The 17053-nt window shown below is 32.8% G+C and overlaps 1 protein-coding gene across 1 annotated transcript in view; it reads right to left on the bottom strand.

Moving 5' to 3' along the window:
* Positions 1 to 2668: 2668 nt before the first annotated feature.
* The window catches only part of LOC143232422 (neuroligin-4, X-linked-like), a 128522-nt gene continuing 114137 nt past the window's right edge, over positions 2669 to 17053 (bottom strand). Inside the window, exons 5-8 of the mRNA XM_076467869.1 lie at positions 13137 to 13926; positions 6973 to 7079; positions 3506 to 3984; positions 2669 to 3169 (exon numbers count right to left, since the gene is read on the bottom strand). Of these exons, the coding sequence (XP_076323984.1) occupies positions 2909 to 3169; positions 3506 to 3984; positions 6973 to 7079; positions 13137 to 13926 (1637 nt within the window). The 3' untranslated portion in view covers positions 2669 to 2908. The remainder of the gene's footprint in view (positions 3170 to 3505; positions 3985 to 6972; positions 7080 to 13136; positions 13927 to 17053) is intronic.

Here is a 17053-nt window from a genome sequence, read left to right as displayed (position 1 = left end):
CCACAATAGATTGTAAGTAAAGTTCACCAGTTGGTTATACATGATAGAAGTTTGTTTATTTGGTTTTGTATTTCGCACAAAGCTAAACGAGGGCTAGCTATGCTAGCTATCCTTAATTTAGTAGTTTAAGACTAGAGGGAAGGCAGCTAGTTATCACTACCCACTGCCAACCCTTGGGCTACTCTTTTACCAACGAAAAGTGAGATTGACCATCACTTATAACGCACTCATGGCTGACAAAGCGAGCATGTTTGGTGTAACGGGGATTCAAACCTGTAACCCTCGAATTACGAGTCAAGCGAATTAACTACCTGACCGTGTTTACATTCTATCCTCGTATTGTTAGTTTTCTTCCGATATCCTTCAATTACGTTTCACTCGTGTTCTTAAGATGACTGTATTATTCTTCTCCTATCTTAATTATTTTCTTCCTGTCTTGTTTCGTTTGTGTTCTTAATTTTTTTTTTTTTCTGGGTTGTATTCTCTTTGTCTAGACAGATATATTATTTATGTTCTGTCTTAATTGTACTTTTCCTGTCATGTATTGTTGATATTTTTTCTGTATTGCTGAAGTGGATACATTATATGTTTCATTTCTTAGTTGCATTATCCGTGTATTGTATTCTTTTCATATACTATTTTTGTTTTTGTTTTTTGGGAACTACTTGTCTTCTCTTGATTTTACTTTTCTTTATTACTCAGCGTTTCAGTTACGTTTCGGTTATGTTATCCTTAAGATTTTCATGCTATATTTTCTTTATTTTGTTTTCATATATTCTTTAATTTTAGTTTATATGTTTTGTGTTTGGTGATGTTTTCCAGGTATATTTTAGTGTTTAAGTCTTTTGTTCTTCTGCTTTGTTTTTGTTGAGAATTACCAGCTTTGACTGAAATATACTGGTCTTTTTTTGTTGTTGTTTGTGCTCATTATTTTCTAATACCCATAATCTGTTTCGAGTTGTAAATACTTTTATGCCTCAGACATTTTGGACAGACAGAATGAAAAGGTATGCATTTCATATTAATGTGTTTATTAGCTAAAACCGTTCAGAATGGACTTAACAAAAGAAGTAAACAGCTAAATCTTTGTTTCGGATTAAGCAGCACAAAGCAACACTACAGGTATCGAAACCCAGTGTTTCACGGTGTGAGTCCGCAGTCATGCAGCTGTCCCACTAAGGGAAAACAGTCAAATCAGTCAAACGAATGTATGATGAACTTAAAAAAATAACTTTATGTGTTGTTTCTTAAAATCGAGTATAGCAAATTCATGTAGTGAATAGCTTTTGGAAAACATTAAAAAATAATAAAACTTTCTATATATTTCGATCATGATAGGATTATACAGCCAAGAAACGTACTTAAAAGTTTGCATAAATATATTGTGAGATATAAGAAAGAAGAGTGACATGATAAGTGTGGGCTTCGTCTTGAAATGATCAAAAACGACTTATCTGAATGACTTATCTGATGTAGTTGACTTTAAACTTTTCCTTTCGTTGCTGTTACAGTGGAAACATGTAAGCAGAAAGAACATGCAATTCAAATCGGTTATATTGGAAGCTTACATTGTCCAGTGAGACCTTACATCTTTTCTTACAACCTCATAAACAGTTAAGCGGCTCGTGAGGTACTTTCTTCAATCTCCAGGAAAATACATCACATTTGAATAAACAGTCAAACTATTATTATAAATAATGATGTAGTTTTTGTCAACAACGGAAAACTTATTGTTAAAAGTACTCATATCCATAGAGGGACATTCTATTTAACATTGCAAGAAACATACGCTTCTCCTTGTTTCTCATATAGAGTATTTCTTAACGTTGTAAATGTCTCGATTTCATGCAGAGAGAGAGAGTATGTCTTAGTTTCTGTACACAGAGTTTGTACTGCAGATTAGAAGTAATCCAAAACTTTCTCACTGTGAACGAAACGATACACGAGCCTTTCTTGGGAAGATCAGATAATTCGTGCAGATATTGAATACAACAGTGTATAGTAGCCGTTTGTAATCAGTGATGTTATAAGGTAATATTCATAAATGCAGAACTAATATATTAATTTATGTTGTAATATATTCTGCTGAATACCTTTCTATTTTGTAACTGTTTACGTTCTTGAATATATTAAACAACTTATGAGGTTATAAGAAAAAATACTAACCTTATGAGTCGCAAGAATACCTTTTTTTCATCTCACGTGCCTTGTTATTTTTTGTACTATTAGTTTTAAAAAATGTATTTAAAGGTTGTGTAAATTAAGTTCAGTAGAAATCATAATTAGTTGGTTTATTAAGAACCTCATTTGTATGAAATGATTAAACAATATTTAAAAAAATACAAATAACAAAGTGGTGAGGCTTTAAAGTCATTTTAATAAAACGTATGCAACCTCTGTATTCTAACTATAAAATAGTGTTAAGTGATGTACGAAAACCTTGGGGACTAAAAAAATATTGGCATATAGACAGATACACACACGCAAAAAACAAACAGTATTAGGTATTTAAGTTTACTTTTAGAATAATACTAAAAATGTTTTTGCGCTGAAGTAACGAAATATATATATATATATATATATATACACACAAAGCTGAATGTCAAAAACTTTTACTTTTACTTTTTTATTGGAAAAAACAAACTTACATTTTACTTCATTTATATTAATACATAATCAATGAAACATCCAGTCTAACCTTGAATGTAAATCAGAGCAACAGAAACGACTGACAGTTTTAATTTCTATTTTCCTTCATAATACAGATACAGTATAATAAAATATTATATAACTTAGAGTTCCAATAAACGCACTTGAATTACCAACGTAGAATCGACTCAATCTCACAACAATGCTGTTTAGATATTTTAAACACCAAAGTTTCTACCATCTAACTGCTGAATCCAGTTTATACTCTCATTTCCTCTACATTTGATCTCAGAGGAGGTGCCAACCTGTGGCAACCATGATGTAAGAGAGGTTGAGCTTCTGGGGCAGGTTTACTTTCTGGCGGAAGGTAAACAGGTTTATCCAATACTTTTGGTGGTGTTGGTAATGGAGCAGGTGGTGGTGGAGGAAGTTCTTGACTAGATGGAGAAAGAGGAGGTACACGAGACACTTGTTTACGGTGATTTACTGCGATGTTGTCACTATCCTGTGCCATTTTCATCTAAATAAATAAACAGAACATATTATTAGAAATGATTAGTTATTAATACTTATGCTTTATAAGTTGTCCAGAGTGCAGGATTAGGAAAATGTTGCAGATACTTATAAGTGGAAATCGTAAGCTTATTAACTTTTACAGTAACAAGTTTCAGTTCGTTTTAATATAGCAGTTTATATGACACCATTTTGGCAGTTATGCTCATTTTATAATTAAAGCTGAAAATTAATAAATTCGTCGAGTTAGATTCAAATCATCATTGGAGTTCCTAAATACCTACATTTATTTGTCTACCTACCTAACACGACTTTGAATATCTTTAAGAGGCTTGCTCTTTACCTTGTGATTATTTTTGTGAAGTTTGGCTTCAAGTCTGTTTTTATCTTTTTGATAAAACATTCCAGTAAAAATCAAGACATTCAAAATAAGGAGGGAACAGCCAACAGCGATTGTGACACTTAGCGCTGTAGAGTAAGTGCTTTGTTCAGTCGACGGTTGAGCTGTATCAGCAGAGTGGTTTGAGAAAACCCCAGGAGTGGTCTCAGCAGGAGAAGTGTTTGATGGTTCACTTGATGTTTCAAAAGGGACATTGAGGTTTATTGTAGTTGGAACACTGGAAACTTCAATAGAATAGACATTCTCGTCAGCTTTAGTTGATACTAAGTCAGAAACTAGAACTCCATCATGACTATGTGAGTTACCAAGAAAACTGTGGTGTGGATAGACTCCTGTGCCGCTTCGGTGTATTTTGGGGATTAAACTGTTCCAAAAAGATAACTGATGCGCACGATAATGGTCACGGACTTTCGGTTTCGTTCCTAGAAAAGGTTAATTAACCAGTTAATGACTATTTTTTAAGGCAATGAAACCTTAAACAAAGATATATATATTTACTTTCACATGTGAATCTATGTAAGTTGTTTGCTCATAACTTTTAGGTTTTGGGATCTTATTTGCAGCTCTAATTTGTTTTTTAAACTCGACACAGAAGGAGACAAACCTTGCAACTGTAAGCATTCTTCTGGTATTAAGACTTATAAGTTAACTACAAGGTTAATTAACATAAAATGTCTATAAACGAATAAAACACAGATAGTTTATCACAGGCTAACGGTATGGAAGTAAAGAAAATTTTGTATTACCTTTTGTGCACTAGATTTATGATTTAAACACTTATGAATGATTCAGAAAGTTAAAAACAGCAAATACTGTTACTTCATAATTTATTTCTGAACACGTGCCATTTTGAAGATTTCCTTGTATAAACTCAAACTCCCGATTTCAAATAACGTAATGATGTGTTCTTGAAAGTATTTTAACGAACTACTATAAACACTAAACGAAATACGAAATGGTTGAAACAAATGAGGTACATTCGTCAATGTCTACAATAATTCTTATTTTTCATTAAATTACGAAAAACTTTTATCTTTATGGAACATTTCTCCAGACAGCCGTACTAGTCAAATTCTTAAGAACTGTCTGTAATTCATGTTAACATGATCACAATATATTGATAATATTTAATCAAGTGAAGAAAATAATTCAGTACAAGTTAATTACAAGTCTGTCTGGCAAAGATATAGGGATGCGTTTTTCAAACGAAGACATTAAAAGTTACAATGTGTATTTTCATTAAAGCTACTATAGAACATCGCAGTTCATTGTTAATGACTTTCTATAGGTCTTTTTTTGATAATTTGAAAACGTCATTTGTGACACACAATTATGTTTATATAAGTCGAATCAACTGTTTTTGAGTTGTTGTAAAGCAATAATTACCTGCGTGTTTTGGGATCTCAAAATAACGTAAAATAAACTATTCTTAAAATTGGGATTCACTTGGAAGACAAATATACTCGAATTTTCAAATGAAATTTTATTTAAAAATTTTGTTTATTATGTACAATATTTCGCACTTCCGTGACTTGAGAACATTAATTAACGTATATAAAAACTGAACACTATTTATACTGAAGAAAATATTTATTCTTTTATAAGAATAACTAAGAAAGGAAACAAGAAATGTTTTAGCACAATAAAACATGTGCGTTAGCAATAAGTATGAAAACATAATACAAGAGAATATTATTATGCATAATTTTGTGTGCTTCAAATTTCTACTTATCACGAATACAGATTATCACAATGTAACGATTACGTACAATTTTGAATTTATATGTAATATATCTATTTCTTATTGAACTTAGAAGTACGTTAGAATTTTTAAAGTATACTTGGTTCGAGGAACTATCGTTCCTGTGCTACAATTACAGTGCAATCCACAGTCAAAGCGATTAAAACTTTAAAAACACGAAAGTTGAACGAATTTCCTCAGAAGTGTATTAAATACGAAGCACAGTTATAATATGTAGAAATCTTTTATTTTTAACGGAATGTGAGAACGACCAAAGCATTAGTTTCATAATCACTGTGTTCAATTATTCATTGCAGAATGCACTCAGGTTTCCTTGTTTGTTTCTTTGCACGAACGCGGTTGTTATACCAAATTCTACAGCGCTGCATCCTTAACATTTGTGCGTGATCAGAAGCTCACACTAGGAAAGAAAAAGCATAAGAACTAGCCAGGCATAAAATAATAGAAGCCTTGATTGTCGTTGTTACCAGGGTATAATCTAATTGGGCAGTTTTAATGCGTTACCTGGGATTGATAAAGTACTCCATTTTTGGCAGCTATGTAGTTTGAAAGTGATAAATGTATTTGAAATGAAAAACAATAGAAACTAATTATTATCTTTTTTGAAAAGCAGATTATTATGGATTTTTAATAAAGAACACTAAGTATATGGAGATTTAGGATATACTATAAAGAACGGTAAGATTCATTACAATTTTAATCCAGAGTTAATTATTGCTAATTTTATAGTATGGTAAACAATTTTAAAATAAATCACATAGTTTTCATCAGTCAGAAAGAATACAAAATAGGGTTGAGATAATTAACATTATAGTAATTGTGTAAGTACAGAAATAAATAGTAATCGTGTAAGTACGGAATTAAACGAAACTCATGTGATTCACATTAAAGTATGTTTTATTTAAGTATTGGCAGTTTTGTTTTTTTTAAATAATGTATCAGTTTATTTACGCATGACCTCTTAAAATCTTACAGATATTTGACTCTGTCTTTAACACTATATTCATCAATCCTCGTCATAAAATTCCTGATTACAAGCATTGTTACTTGTTAATCACTTTGTATCCTTGAGTTTCGTTTGATAAATAATTTTCACAGGCTATAATTTTGGTGGATTGGGTAAGATTGAACTCATACGATACATCACGAACGTTGACATTTTAATTCTACACTTATCACAATCAGCTGAAGTATCTACATCGAATAAACTATCTTTCACAAACATCTCACAAGCTTAGAATAATAATATTTTTTCCTGTATAATTTCTCAATACTTTATTATATGGCATCTTTACTCATACGTGAATTATTAAATTATCGATGTTAAAGTAATATTAAAACATAATGAACGGTGCTTAAACATGAAAAAGATAATACTACTTAAACGAATTATGAACATTTATGCATAATGGTATAAGGTAGAAAAGTTACCATAAGTTTCGTCATTTATTATATTTCCTTTATACATATTTATTATATAATTATACATATATATATATATTTATGTTCTATTTTTATCATATAATAATATTATATATTTTTACTATATAATATCCAACTTCTTTCAGAACTTGAAGACCTGTACAAGATAAGCCAATTTTACTCAGGCTTTCTGCTGTTATATCATCTTTTATATTCTAACACATACCTAAACTTAAATATTTTTGATGAACGTTGTTAAATTCTGGCCACTCAACTCTTTCGAAACGGTTACTCATTGTTTCAAGGTCTTCATGCAACGGAACATTTGGGTCACTATAAAGTCAAGCATTGTATTTCGTAAGCCACATAGACTTGCAACACTGCTATGATATATTAATTTTATGAATATTTATTACAAACATATATTTGCATTTTACGACATGAAATCTAAATAAATAAGAGTATCTTTATATGTACCTCTCAGATTACACATAATCTAAGATATAAAAATGGGTTGTTATGAGTGTTGTCAAGTAGATAATGATATTTTATATAAATGTACTCTTCAAGTATGATGGATAATTCTAATAAATTTAATTAATCATACAAAATATTCGATATCAAAATTTTCTTTCTTTTCTTTACAAACCTGTTCAAAAGACTAATAGGGCTTATTTACCCTGAAGTGCAGAATTCCGGATTTGAGCGTTGTATGTCAGTAAACTCACTGTAGAATCACAGTATGGGGGATGAAATGATGAATCCTTCCATTTTCGGACTAATGGTCTGATATGTTTGTAGTTTAGTTTGGCTTGGTTTGTTTTGAATTTCGCACAAAGCTACACAAGGGCTTTCTGTGTTATCTGTCCCTAATTAGCAGTGTAAGACTAGAGAGAAGGCAGCTAGTCATCACCATTCATCGTCAACTCTTGGGCACTCTTTTATCAACGAGTAGTGGGATTGACCGTCGCATTATAACTCCCTCACGACTGAAAGGGCGAGCATGTTTGGTGCGACGGGGATTCGAACCCACGACCCTCAGATTACGAGTCGTGTGCTTTAACCACCTGACCGTACCGGGCTCTTGTTTGTTGTTAAGCACAAAGCTACACAATGGGCTACTTGTGCTCTACCCACTAGGAGTGGCGAAGGTTATTGGTCGCTCTTGATCCATTTTGAAGTAACACATACAGCATCGTAGGTTTGTTATCTGAGGTGTTACCCCTCCAGGAATCGAACCCTGAATTGTAGTGTTATAATTCCTCAAGGTTACCGAAGAGAGCCATGGGAACTCGGTGAACCAAGAACAAAGAGAATAGTAAAAATATTTTCGATTTTGAAGTTTATACTTTGGTACTTTTGTATTAGAAGGGGTTTATTTACACTTTGCTATTGTTAAATTTGCTCCTAATTGACACAATAGTAAATCTGAGGTATGATAACCCTAAAAATTGGGTTTGTAGATTTGCTGTGACCACAAAACATACAGCTCATTGTGTAGCTTTATACTTCGTGGTAAACAAACTTAAAATCTTACTGAAATATACTTAACTAACAGAAAATTTAACTTCACGTTTTAGTTTATTTGTTTGTTTTGGTTGTAAACTAAGCACAAAGCTACACAATGGGCTATCAGTGCTATGTCCACTACGGGTATGGAAACCAGGTTTTTATTGTTCTAAATCTGCAGACATATCACTCTGCCACGAGGAGAAGGGGTATCTTAATTTTCTCTAGAAAAAACTAGCACTGTTTTAGCATAGATATGAATTAATAATTTCACACATTTCAATACGGAACCGAGTAATACTTTTGATGAATTAGTAAAGCGTATAGCAAGGACTTATTACAGTGAAACCACTTGTAGTAAATACGGTTATTAAATAAGTACAAATAAAGAGCAAGTCGTTGGATTTTATGTTTGTGAGGCTTTAGTTACGAAAAAGAGACATGACAACACTGTGTTTCCGGTTTTCCTACTATTAAATAATTGTTGTCCTACACTAATTACAGCAACCGTAGACGTCACACTGTGGACAGCTAATTATTCCTGTCAGTTTGTCGGGGTGTAATACACTAAGCTCGTCAATAACACCCGTCCTTAACAGATACACTGTCGTGAAGAGCTATGGATATACAGCCGGATGCTGTTAACGAAATGTGGATGAATAAAACTTGCTACAGGAATGATAGTATTTAAGATCGACTTATGTTGTCAGTGGCATTTGTACAATGAAAACATAAGATACAGTGGAGATAAACTTATATTTAAGTGTGTAACGGTTTAGAACAGTTTTAAACTTTCATTAGAAATTATTTCCTTTAAATAGGAGATCCGACCAAGAAGTAATTATGAAAGCATTCAAATGGTTCTCAAAATATGAATTTATAGTGAAATCTGTAAGTCTGAGTTAGTTGAATGCAATGTAATAAAGCAGTTTTCTTCGTTTTAGTATTTTGATACGAAATTGTTTGTTTGTTTTGTTTGTTTTTAAAATTTCGCACAAAGCTACTCGAGAGCTATCTGTGCTAGCCGTCCCTAATTTAGCAGTGTAAGACTAGAGGGAATGCAGCTAGTCATCACCACCCACCGCCAACTCTTGGGCTACTCTTTTACCAACGAATAGTGGGATTGACCGTCACATTATAACGTCCCCACGGCTGAGAGGGCGAGCATGCTTAGCGCGACGCGGGCACGAACCTGCGAATTACGAGTCGCACGCCTTACGCGCTTGGCCATGCCAGGCCACGGAATTGTTTAGTTAATAATGTTTGAAAACATCTTTCGTTTAGAGATAGTTGTTGCATTATACTGACATTGAAGTAATAAATATGTTTGCAAGAGATCGTAAATAACATAAAAAGCAAGTACACAAAATGTTAATGAGTGTTTTTCTACTACTTAATTAATAGTTTCTCTTTATGGTATATAACATAAAGGTAAGGATATTGACTGTCTTTAGGAGCAGCATTCGTGTCAATTTGTCTTAATAAATTACACATCCCTGCGATAGTTTTATTGTATTTAATTACTGCACCCTGAATCGGACAATTATATCAATTGTTTCTGCTATTTACAATTTTTTCGCAAAAAGACATATGTACTTTTACAAAAGTGAATCATTTATGTACAAATCAGTCACATTTTGTTATGCTTAAAATATTGACAACCACTAGTTATAGATTTCTCCAGACCAATCGTGACGTGAGCACCTTATCCATCGTTCTAGAATCGAACCATAATAATAAAAAATGTTCATTATGGTAAATTAAATAATAATTTAATCTACGAAAGAGGTTTCTTTTTATTTGTAAGAAAATCCTTACGTGATAGAAAAAAAATGCTATTATTTTCAAAATCTGCGTAGCTGAATTATGGACAATTATTGAAACAAAACAACTTTATGAAGTTTAAATTCGCAGATCTATGTAATTTAAGTTCTATTAATGTCAAAGGAAAAAATTATAATGTTATGTATAGTTTCAGGCTTGTAATTTAGCCGTGAACCAATGACACTAGCTTCTCAGACAGAAACACTCACATACACACACACATATATGTAGCTAAACAATAATTTATATTTGAATGGATAATTAGCAGAAAAAAACGTTATGTTTAAAAACCATAACTTATTCAATACGTGTGTATTTTTGCCGTCCAAGTAATTATCCATTGTTTGTCCGGCTATATAACTGTTTAAGCTGTCAACCTTACAGTGACTGTATGTCATGTATTTTTTAGATAAAGGAAGAGAGAACACGGTTATTACTGTTGTGTCACTTTTTATTTTCAGCGCAAATTAAACCTTTGAGCTTCTGATACGAATTTGCTTGGTGGGTTTTAAATACCAATAATTACAGGAGCAGCTAAGCACACAAGTTTTATAGGCATTTGTGAAGTAAATGATACGTAACGTTGATGAAGGTAATTTGTGTTTAAACGTGAACGTTGTTAGCGAGACATAAAAAGTTCTTTAAAGTTTCCATCAATAGAATAAAAGTTAAAAGTTTTTATTTGAAAAACAAATAAACGTTGTTACCCGTTTGCTTTTGTTTGATTATCGGGAACATAGTCTTCGAACGTACTAGTTTTGTAAGGTTACGAATACAGTATTACACAGTACTGTTCTCCTAAGGTTATGAATACAGTATTCCACAGTACTGTGCTTCTAATGTTATGAATACAGTATTACACACTACTGCGTTTCTAAGGTTATGAATACAGTATTCCTTTTTTTAAATGTTAATAAATATTCAAATTTTCCAGAAAAACTAAATAAACCTACATTTTGCGTTTTAAACTTATAACAAGGCTTTTTTTTACTGTTGTATTAGTAAAGTTTTAATGCTTTTCATACGTCTTCCTTGGTAATTACTGATAATTTCCTAAACTATAGTTAATATAATAAACCTGCTAAATGGTAATCGAGATCACTAGCGTTTGTAGAATTTATCTAAGTAACTTATTTTTTATTATTAAAACACTAACGTTAAAACACAGATTGTAACGTTTGTGAATTTCGTTTAAAATCAATGATCTACCTATTTTGATATGTAACAAGCATAATAGGGTTTAAATTATTACCGCATTTAGATGACCATTAGCATACGTCATTAAGGTTATAATGGAGAAATGTAAACCAAGTACAGGAGTACTTTTTGATAATTATACTTCTGTAAACGACAATTACCTACAAGCAGTTACATCAAAACATATTTTTGTTCACATTCACTGCAACTTTGAAAGTTCTTACGAACAAGAGTAAGTCTATAATTCATCGTTAAGAAACATATATTTTAGTAAATTATCTTAACTCAAGAATACACTGAAAGCGAAATCGTATTAATTAAGTTCCATATCTCACCACAGACATACAACTACGAAGTAATAGGTAATGTTTGTTGCTTTCTCTGTATTGATAAAGACGTCCGTTAAGAGAACCAAATTAGTTTTATTCTGTACTTGTGGAAGTAAAAAAAATAAATACAACTGTAGTGAATAGTAAGATTTACATTACGTTTACTTATAGATCGCTTTTTATGAAATTAAAGTATTGAAATCAACTGAACCGTAAATTCCGGTAAAAAAGCAAAAGCACAGTATGAACAGGTGGTTAGGGCGCCGGACCCATATATGAGGGTCGCGAGTATCGAATCCCGACAAATCAAACATGCTCAACCTTGCAGCCGCGAGGACATTATAATACAACGATTAATCCCACTATTTGTTGATAAAAGAGTAGAGCGGATGGTGATGATTAGCTGCCTTCCCTTTAATCTTTCCCTACAAAACTAGGGATGGTCAGTGCAGGTACCCCTCGTGTAGCTTTGTGCGAAATGCAAACCATTAATTGAAGAAATGCAAGAAAATCACAATAACATTAGTATTAATACATAATAGATAACGTTAATTCTTAACTCATAATAACCAAGATTACAATCATATTATACGTTGGTTAACCTATTTAGTTGAAATATAAATCTACGTGTCTCTATAAGCAATAATCATCACGTAAATCTCCTTTTAAAAGCAATTTAGGTGAAGCTGCTTTAATTTAATTAAGTCCTTTATTTAGCAGAATCTTCCATGTCTATTAACATTATCTGAGAAATGAGAGAAATATCCCAGCTTCGAGTTCTATATCTTTATCGAAATCGTTTCTAATGGAGGCACACGTAACCAAGATGTTGATGATTTCCGAAGACTATCATTAATTATAATAAAATCAAACGACATGACCAAACCGCTTGAAAAATATTTAGTTAAGCCTTTCTGTAGTACAAGTTTCTATTTGAAAGAATGAATATTCTATTACTGATATCTTAGGCATATTATTAGGATTATCATTGGTTACTAACGTAAAAATTTGTAATATTTAGAAATATTTTGAACCTATATCACCCTTAGCTCTGAAACTTTAACGATTTTGTTCGCATTTGCAGTAGACGTCAAGAAAGAGTCTATTTTATCCTAAAATTTGTTTTACGGAACAGAAGTAAGAAACGTAATGTTTTCTTCCAGGCCATTCATACATTGTTTACAGAGGTTATTTACTTGTAAGCTAGAAATACATATCAGTTGTAAATATGAAACACTAAACCAACCAAGAATTGCATAGAATAATTCAATGAGAATGTTGCATATTAAAAAAACAACGTTTATAGTTTGTATAGATGTTGATATAATAGAATTAAAATATTAAAATAATTTCAGTTATGAGCTGATTTAAACATGTGCATACATGATGTCCTTCTCCGGATTAGAACTTACAAACGCATATATTAGGTTTAAAAACTATTTAAACAAGGCTATAATAGTGCTATCGATTTGCGTAATGGCGTCTTACATATAGTCTAAACTGTAACAAACAAAAGTAAAGGTAACATTACCCCGTCTTTGCAAAAGTGGTCCAGTACGCTAAGACTGCTTCTGCTAGCGACATCTCCGAGCGCGTAAAGTTTTGTTGGAAATGTGAAAGACTTCCAACTAAAGGAACACCAAGAGCATAGGGAAGATCTTCTCCATGAATGCATCCAAATCTCTTTGGGAATTCCGAGTTTTCTGTCTGATGACCAAATACAAAAAGAAAGGTTTTCTTGTTTCCTTTTGCCCGATATTCAGCGGATTTTAACAAAGGTCCAACAACAATACCATCACCCATAGCATCAGCTGTGCTCTCCAGAATGTTGATAGGATGTTGAATAGCTTTTTCCCAGTCTGTGTATTCGTTTTCTATAACATAAAATATCTCCTGCAAATGATATGTGTATACGTTCGTTACCAATGTTTGAAAGAGGTTGTTTCGACGGTCTTCCTCTATACCATAACGTTCTTCATTCGCTGAAAACTTGAAATAAAATTCCATTCTGGAGACACCAAGCAACAGATCATATTGATTGTACAGGTCGTTGTAATCTCTCATCAACACCTCAGGTTCATTCGGTATGACGATTCCATCAACAACTGGTCCAAAGGTTGTTTGGTAGTCTGGAACAGTTAACTCCACTTTCAATATATGTTCTATAGGTTGGTCTCTTAAGCATTCTACCATGATGATATTACTGACTGTTGAGCAGCCCAGCTCACTGGCCAGCTGACGAATAAACTCTGGAGCTTGTCTGGCTATTGCCCAGGGGCTAAGGGCAGACCCGCTGTGCATAATGCCTCGGTGGAATAATCCTGAAAGTAAAGAGCGCATTATCCAACAATAGGTAATAATATGTCGACAAAGATGAAAATGAGTGTTTTCCTTTACAACTTCATTTAGCATTTTTATTATAGTTATTCGTTTAATTAAGAATGCATTTACGTTCACGTGCTTTCACTTTTAATAAAACTCTACAGTACATTTTAGCTCACCTCTTTCATTAACAAGGGGTAAAATTTGCGAAGCGGGATGGAAATCGTTCACTGCATACCTATATATATATCGTTCTGATATCTGTGTGTAGAAAATATACTATGTCCTACATCACAAATACCACAGATGTAACATGTAAAGCCTGCTTGAAGATAAAAACAAATTTTCTAAAAGAAGTAGATGCGCTTGAAACATTTCTCAGGAAACTATTTGACATTTCTTTGTTGTCTCACAAGACACATAGTCTTTTCTATTTTACCCGTAAAGGTAAATTCGTAATAATGGTTTTATAAAACCTTTTTTCAAGCAAAAAATGTGCTATGACTTATAATTCGGAAGTTATTTGAAAATAAATAAGAGACATCTTACGTGCTGAAAGTAATTAATTAAGAGATATCGTGTTTTAGCCGTCTGATCAAGTTTTAAGGAGAAACACATTTTGATTCTTATTACTGTAGTTGCCGAATATAATTCTTAATAATCTTTCTATTCTAGGAAATTTTAGTTTGTAAATGTATGTGTAGATTTAATTAAATCCATACGTATATAATACTTAAAACATGATCTAAATATCTTTCAATTCTAGAACAATTTTAATGAATCTGCAGTTAACGAAAGAACTAAATTTGTATCTAAAACCCGTATTTCAAAACGTAATTAAAAGTTCAGTGTAAAGCCCGGCATGGCCAGATGGTTAAGGCACTCAACTCGTGGGTTCAAATCCCTGTTACACCAAACATGCTCGCTCTTTCAGCTGTAGGGGCGTTATAATGTGACGGTCAATCCCACTGTTCTTTGGTAAAAGAGTAGCCCAAGAATTGGCGGTGGGTGGTGATAACTAGTTGCCTTCGCTCTAATCTTACATTGCTAAATTAAAAACGGATAGCGCAGATAGCCCTTGTGTAGCCTTGCGCGAAATTCAAAACAAACCAAACCAAGCTCTGTGTTAAAAGCCCCAAATAGTGTTATATATTCACGTTTTAAATTATACATCCCATGAATCTAGAGTGAAGTTACATGTATTAATAATAACTGAACAGGTTATAAGCTCTAACTGCTCGATAATCGTGATATAATTTATGGTGTTGAACAATGACATACTTAACTATGTATTGTCGAAAACAACTGCAATGATTCTTAAATTTCGAATTTATTCATCTGTTTTTCCTAGTTTAATTACTGAGCCTTTTGATAAAATAAATTCTGTTGAGATAGTCAAAACACAAAATTCAATTGAAATAACAATGAATTTATAGTAAAAACTAGAAAACAATATTTGCGTTAAAGACTGTAGATTATTAAAAATATTTTGAATCTTTAGAACTGTTGAGTGCAATGGACATGATATCTTTTAGACAGATAAGTTAGATATACTCGAAATTTTAACGTTTACTTTCAAAGAAAACAACTATTATTTCGCTATTATTAACTTTTAGTGTAGTTGTTTCAATTAGGATTAGATACCTTCAGGTTTTATTACTACATTTACAGCTGCTTCTCATATTGCCGTATTTTGTGGTAGTGGAATCAGTTTAAAATATTATAAATTTTTTTTTTTATTTCGCGCAAAGCCGCAATAACCGTCCCTAATTTAGCAGAGTAAGACGTAGGGAAGGCAGTCAGTCATCACCACCCATCGTCAACTCTTGGGGTACTCTTTTACTAACGAATAGTGGGATTGACTGTCACATTATAACGCCCCATGGCCGAAAGGGCGAGCATGTTTGGTGTGACGGGGACTCGAATCCGCGACCCTCAGATTTGGAGTCGAGCGCTCTATCTACCTGGCCATGCTGGGTCATTTAGAGAGAGAGAGAGAATGAAGACGTGCCGCTGTACTGCTGGGGGAGTGACAAGTTAAAAATAAATAATTATTACAAATGTCAGTAAAATTAAAATATTTTCTTCATCGTAAGTGCTGAAGCTATTAGTTCTGTTAATAAGTAACTGTTTAGAACTTTAAATATTTACGGATTTTAAACATTAAAAATAGATTGTTTTATTGTTGAATTTCGCGCAAAGCTACACGAGGGCTATCTGCACAAATCGTCCCTAATGTAACACTGTAAGACTGGAAAGAAGCCAGCTAGATAGTCATCACAATCCACCGCTAACTGTTGGGCTACTCTTTTACCAGCGGATAGTGGGATTATCATCACATTATAACGGCCCACAGCTGAAAGAACAAATATGTTTGGCGTGACGGGAATTCGAACGGGAATTCGAGCGGCCTAACCATCTGACCATTTAGAGAGAGAGAAAGAGAGAAAATGAATACCAGTAAACGTCAATGTGGTTAAGAGATAGTTCAGGGAAATGGTTTTATAAATTATAAGGTGAGATGAATGTCGGAATTGGCTTTTTTGTAGCCTTGACTGGAACTTTCAGCGATGTGGAACGCTGTACTTGTGGAGCTTGCTTACTTAAGGATAAGTTAGAGATAGTTTTATTTGGGGGATGGATCACAGATTAGTTGCAGAACTCATTGAAGAAATACATGAAATGAATAGAGTTAGGATAAGGGTTGTTTTAGGAAATTCTAAGATTGAAAGAGTTGAATTTATAACATCCACGTCATTAAAAATATTAAAACTGGAGAAACAGGTTCGGTTAACATTCAGGCTACATTCTTTGATTATAGTGAAGAACGAGATGATGAAAAGGCTTACAGAGTAGTGGACTTTTTTATTTAGGTTGCTGTAAAAGTTATTCACTGTAAAAAGCACAAAAAGACCACAACTAGAATCTATTTTCTGGGTGTTAAGGTACAATACATTATAAAAACGTGTAGGCAGTTTAATTGTTGATACCAAAAAACATTATCTTCTTATGAGGCATATAGGTTGTTTGTTATTAAGCGCAAAGCTACACAAAGGGCCACCTGTGCTTTGCTCACCACGGATATCGAAACCCAGTTTCTAGTGATATATGTCAGCACACCTACCG

Source organism: Tachypleus tridentatus, chromosome 11 (genome assembly GCF_004210375.1).
Source record: "Tachypleus tridentatus isolate NWPU-2018 chromosome 11, ASM421037v1, whole genome shotgun sequence".
Lineage (NCBI taxonomy): Eukaryota > Metazoa > Arthropoda > Merostomata > Xiphosura > Limulidae > Tachypleus > Tachypleus tridentatus.
This window is presented reverse-complemented; position numbering and strand designations above follow the sequence as displayed.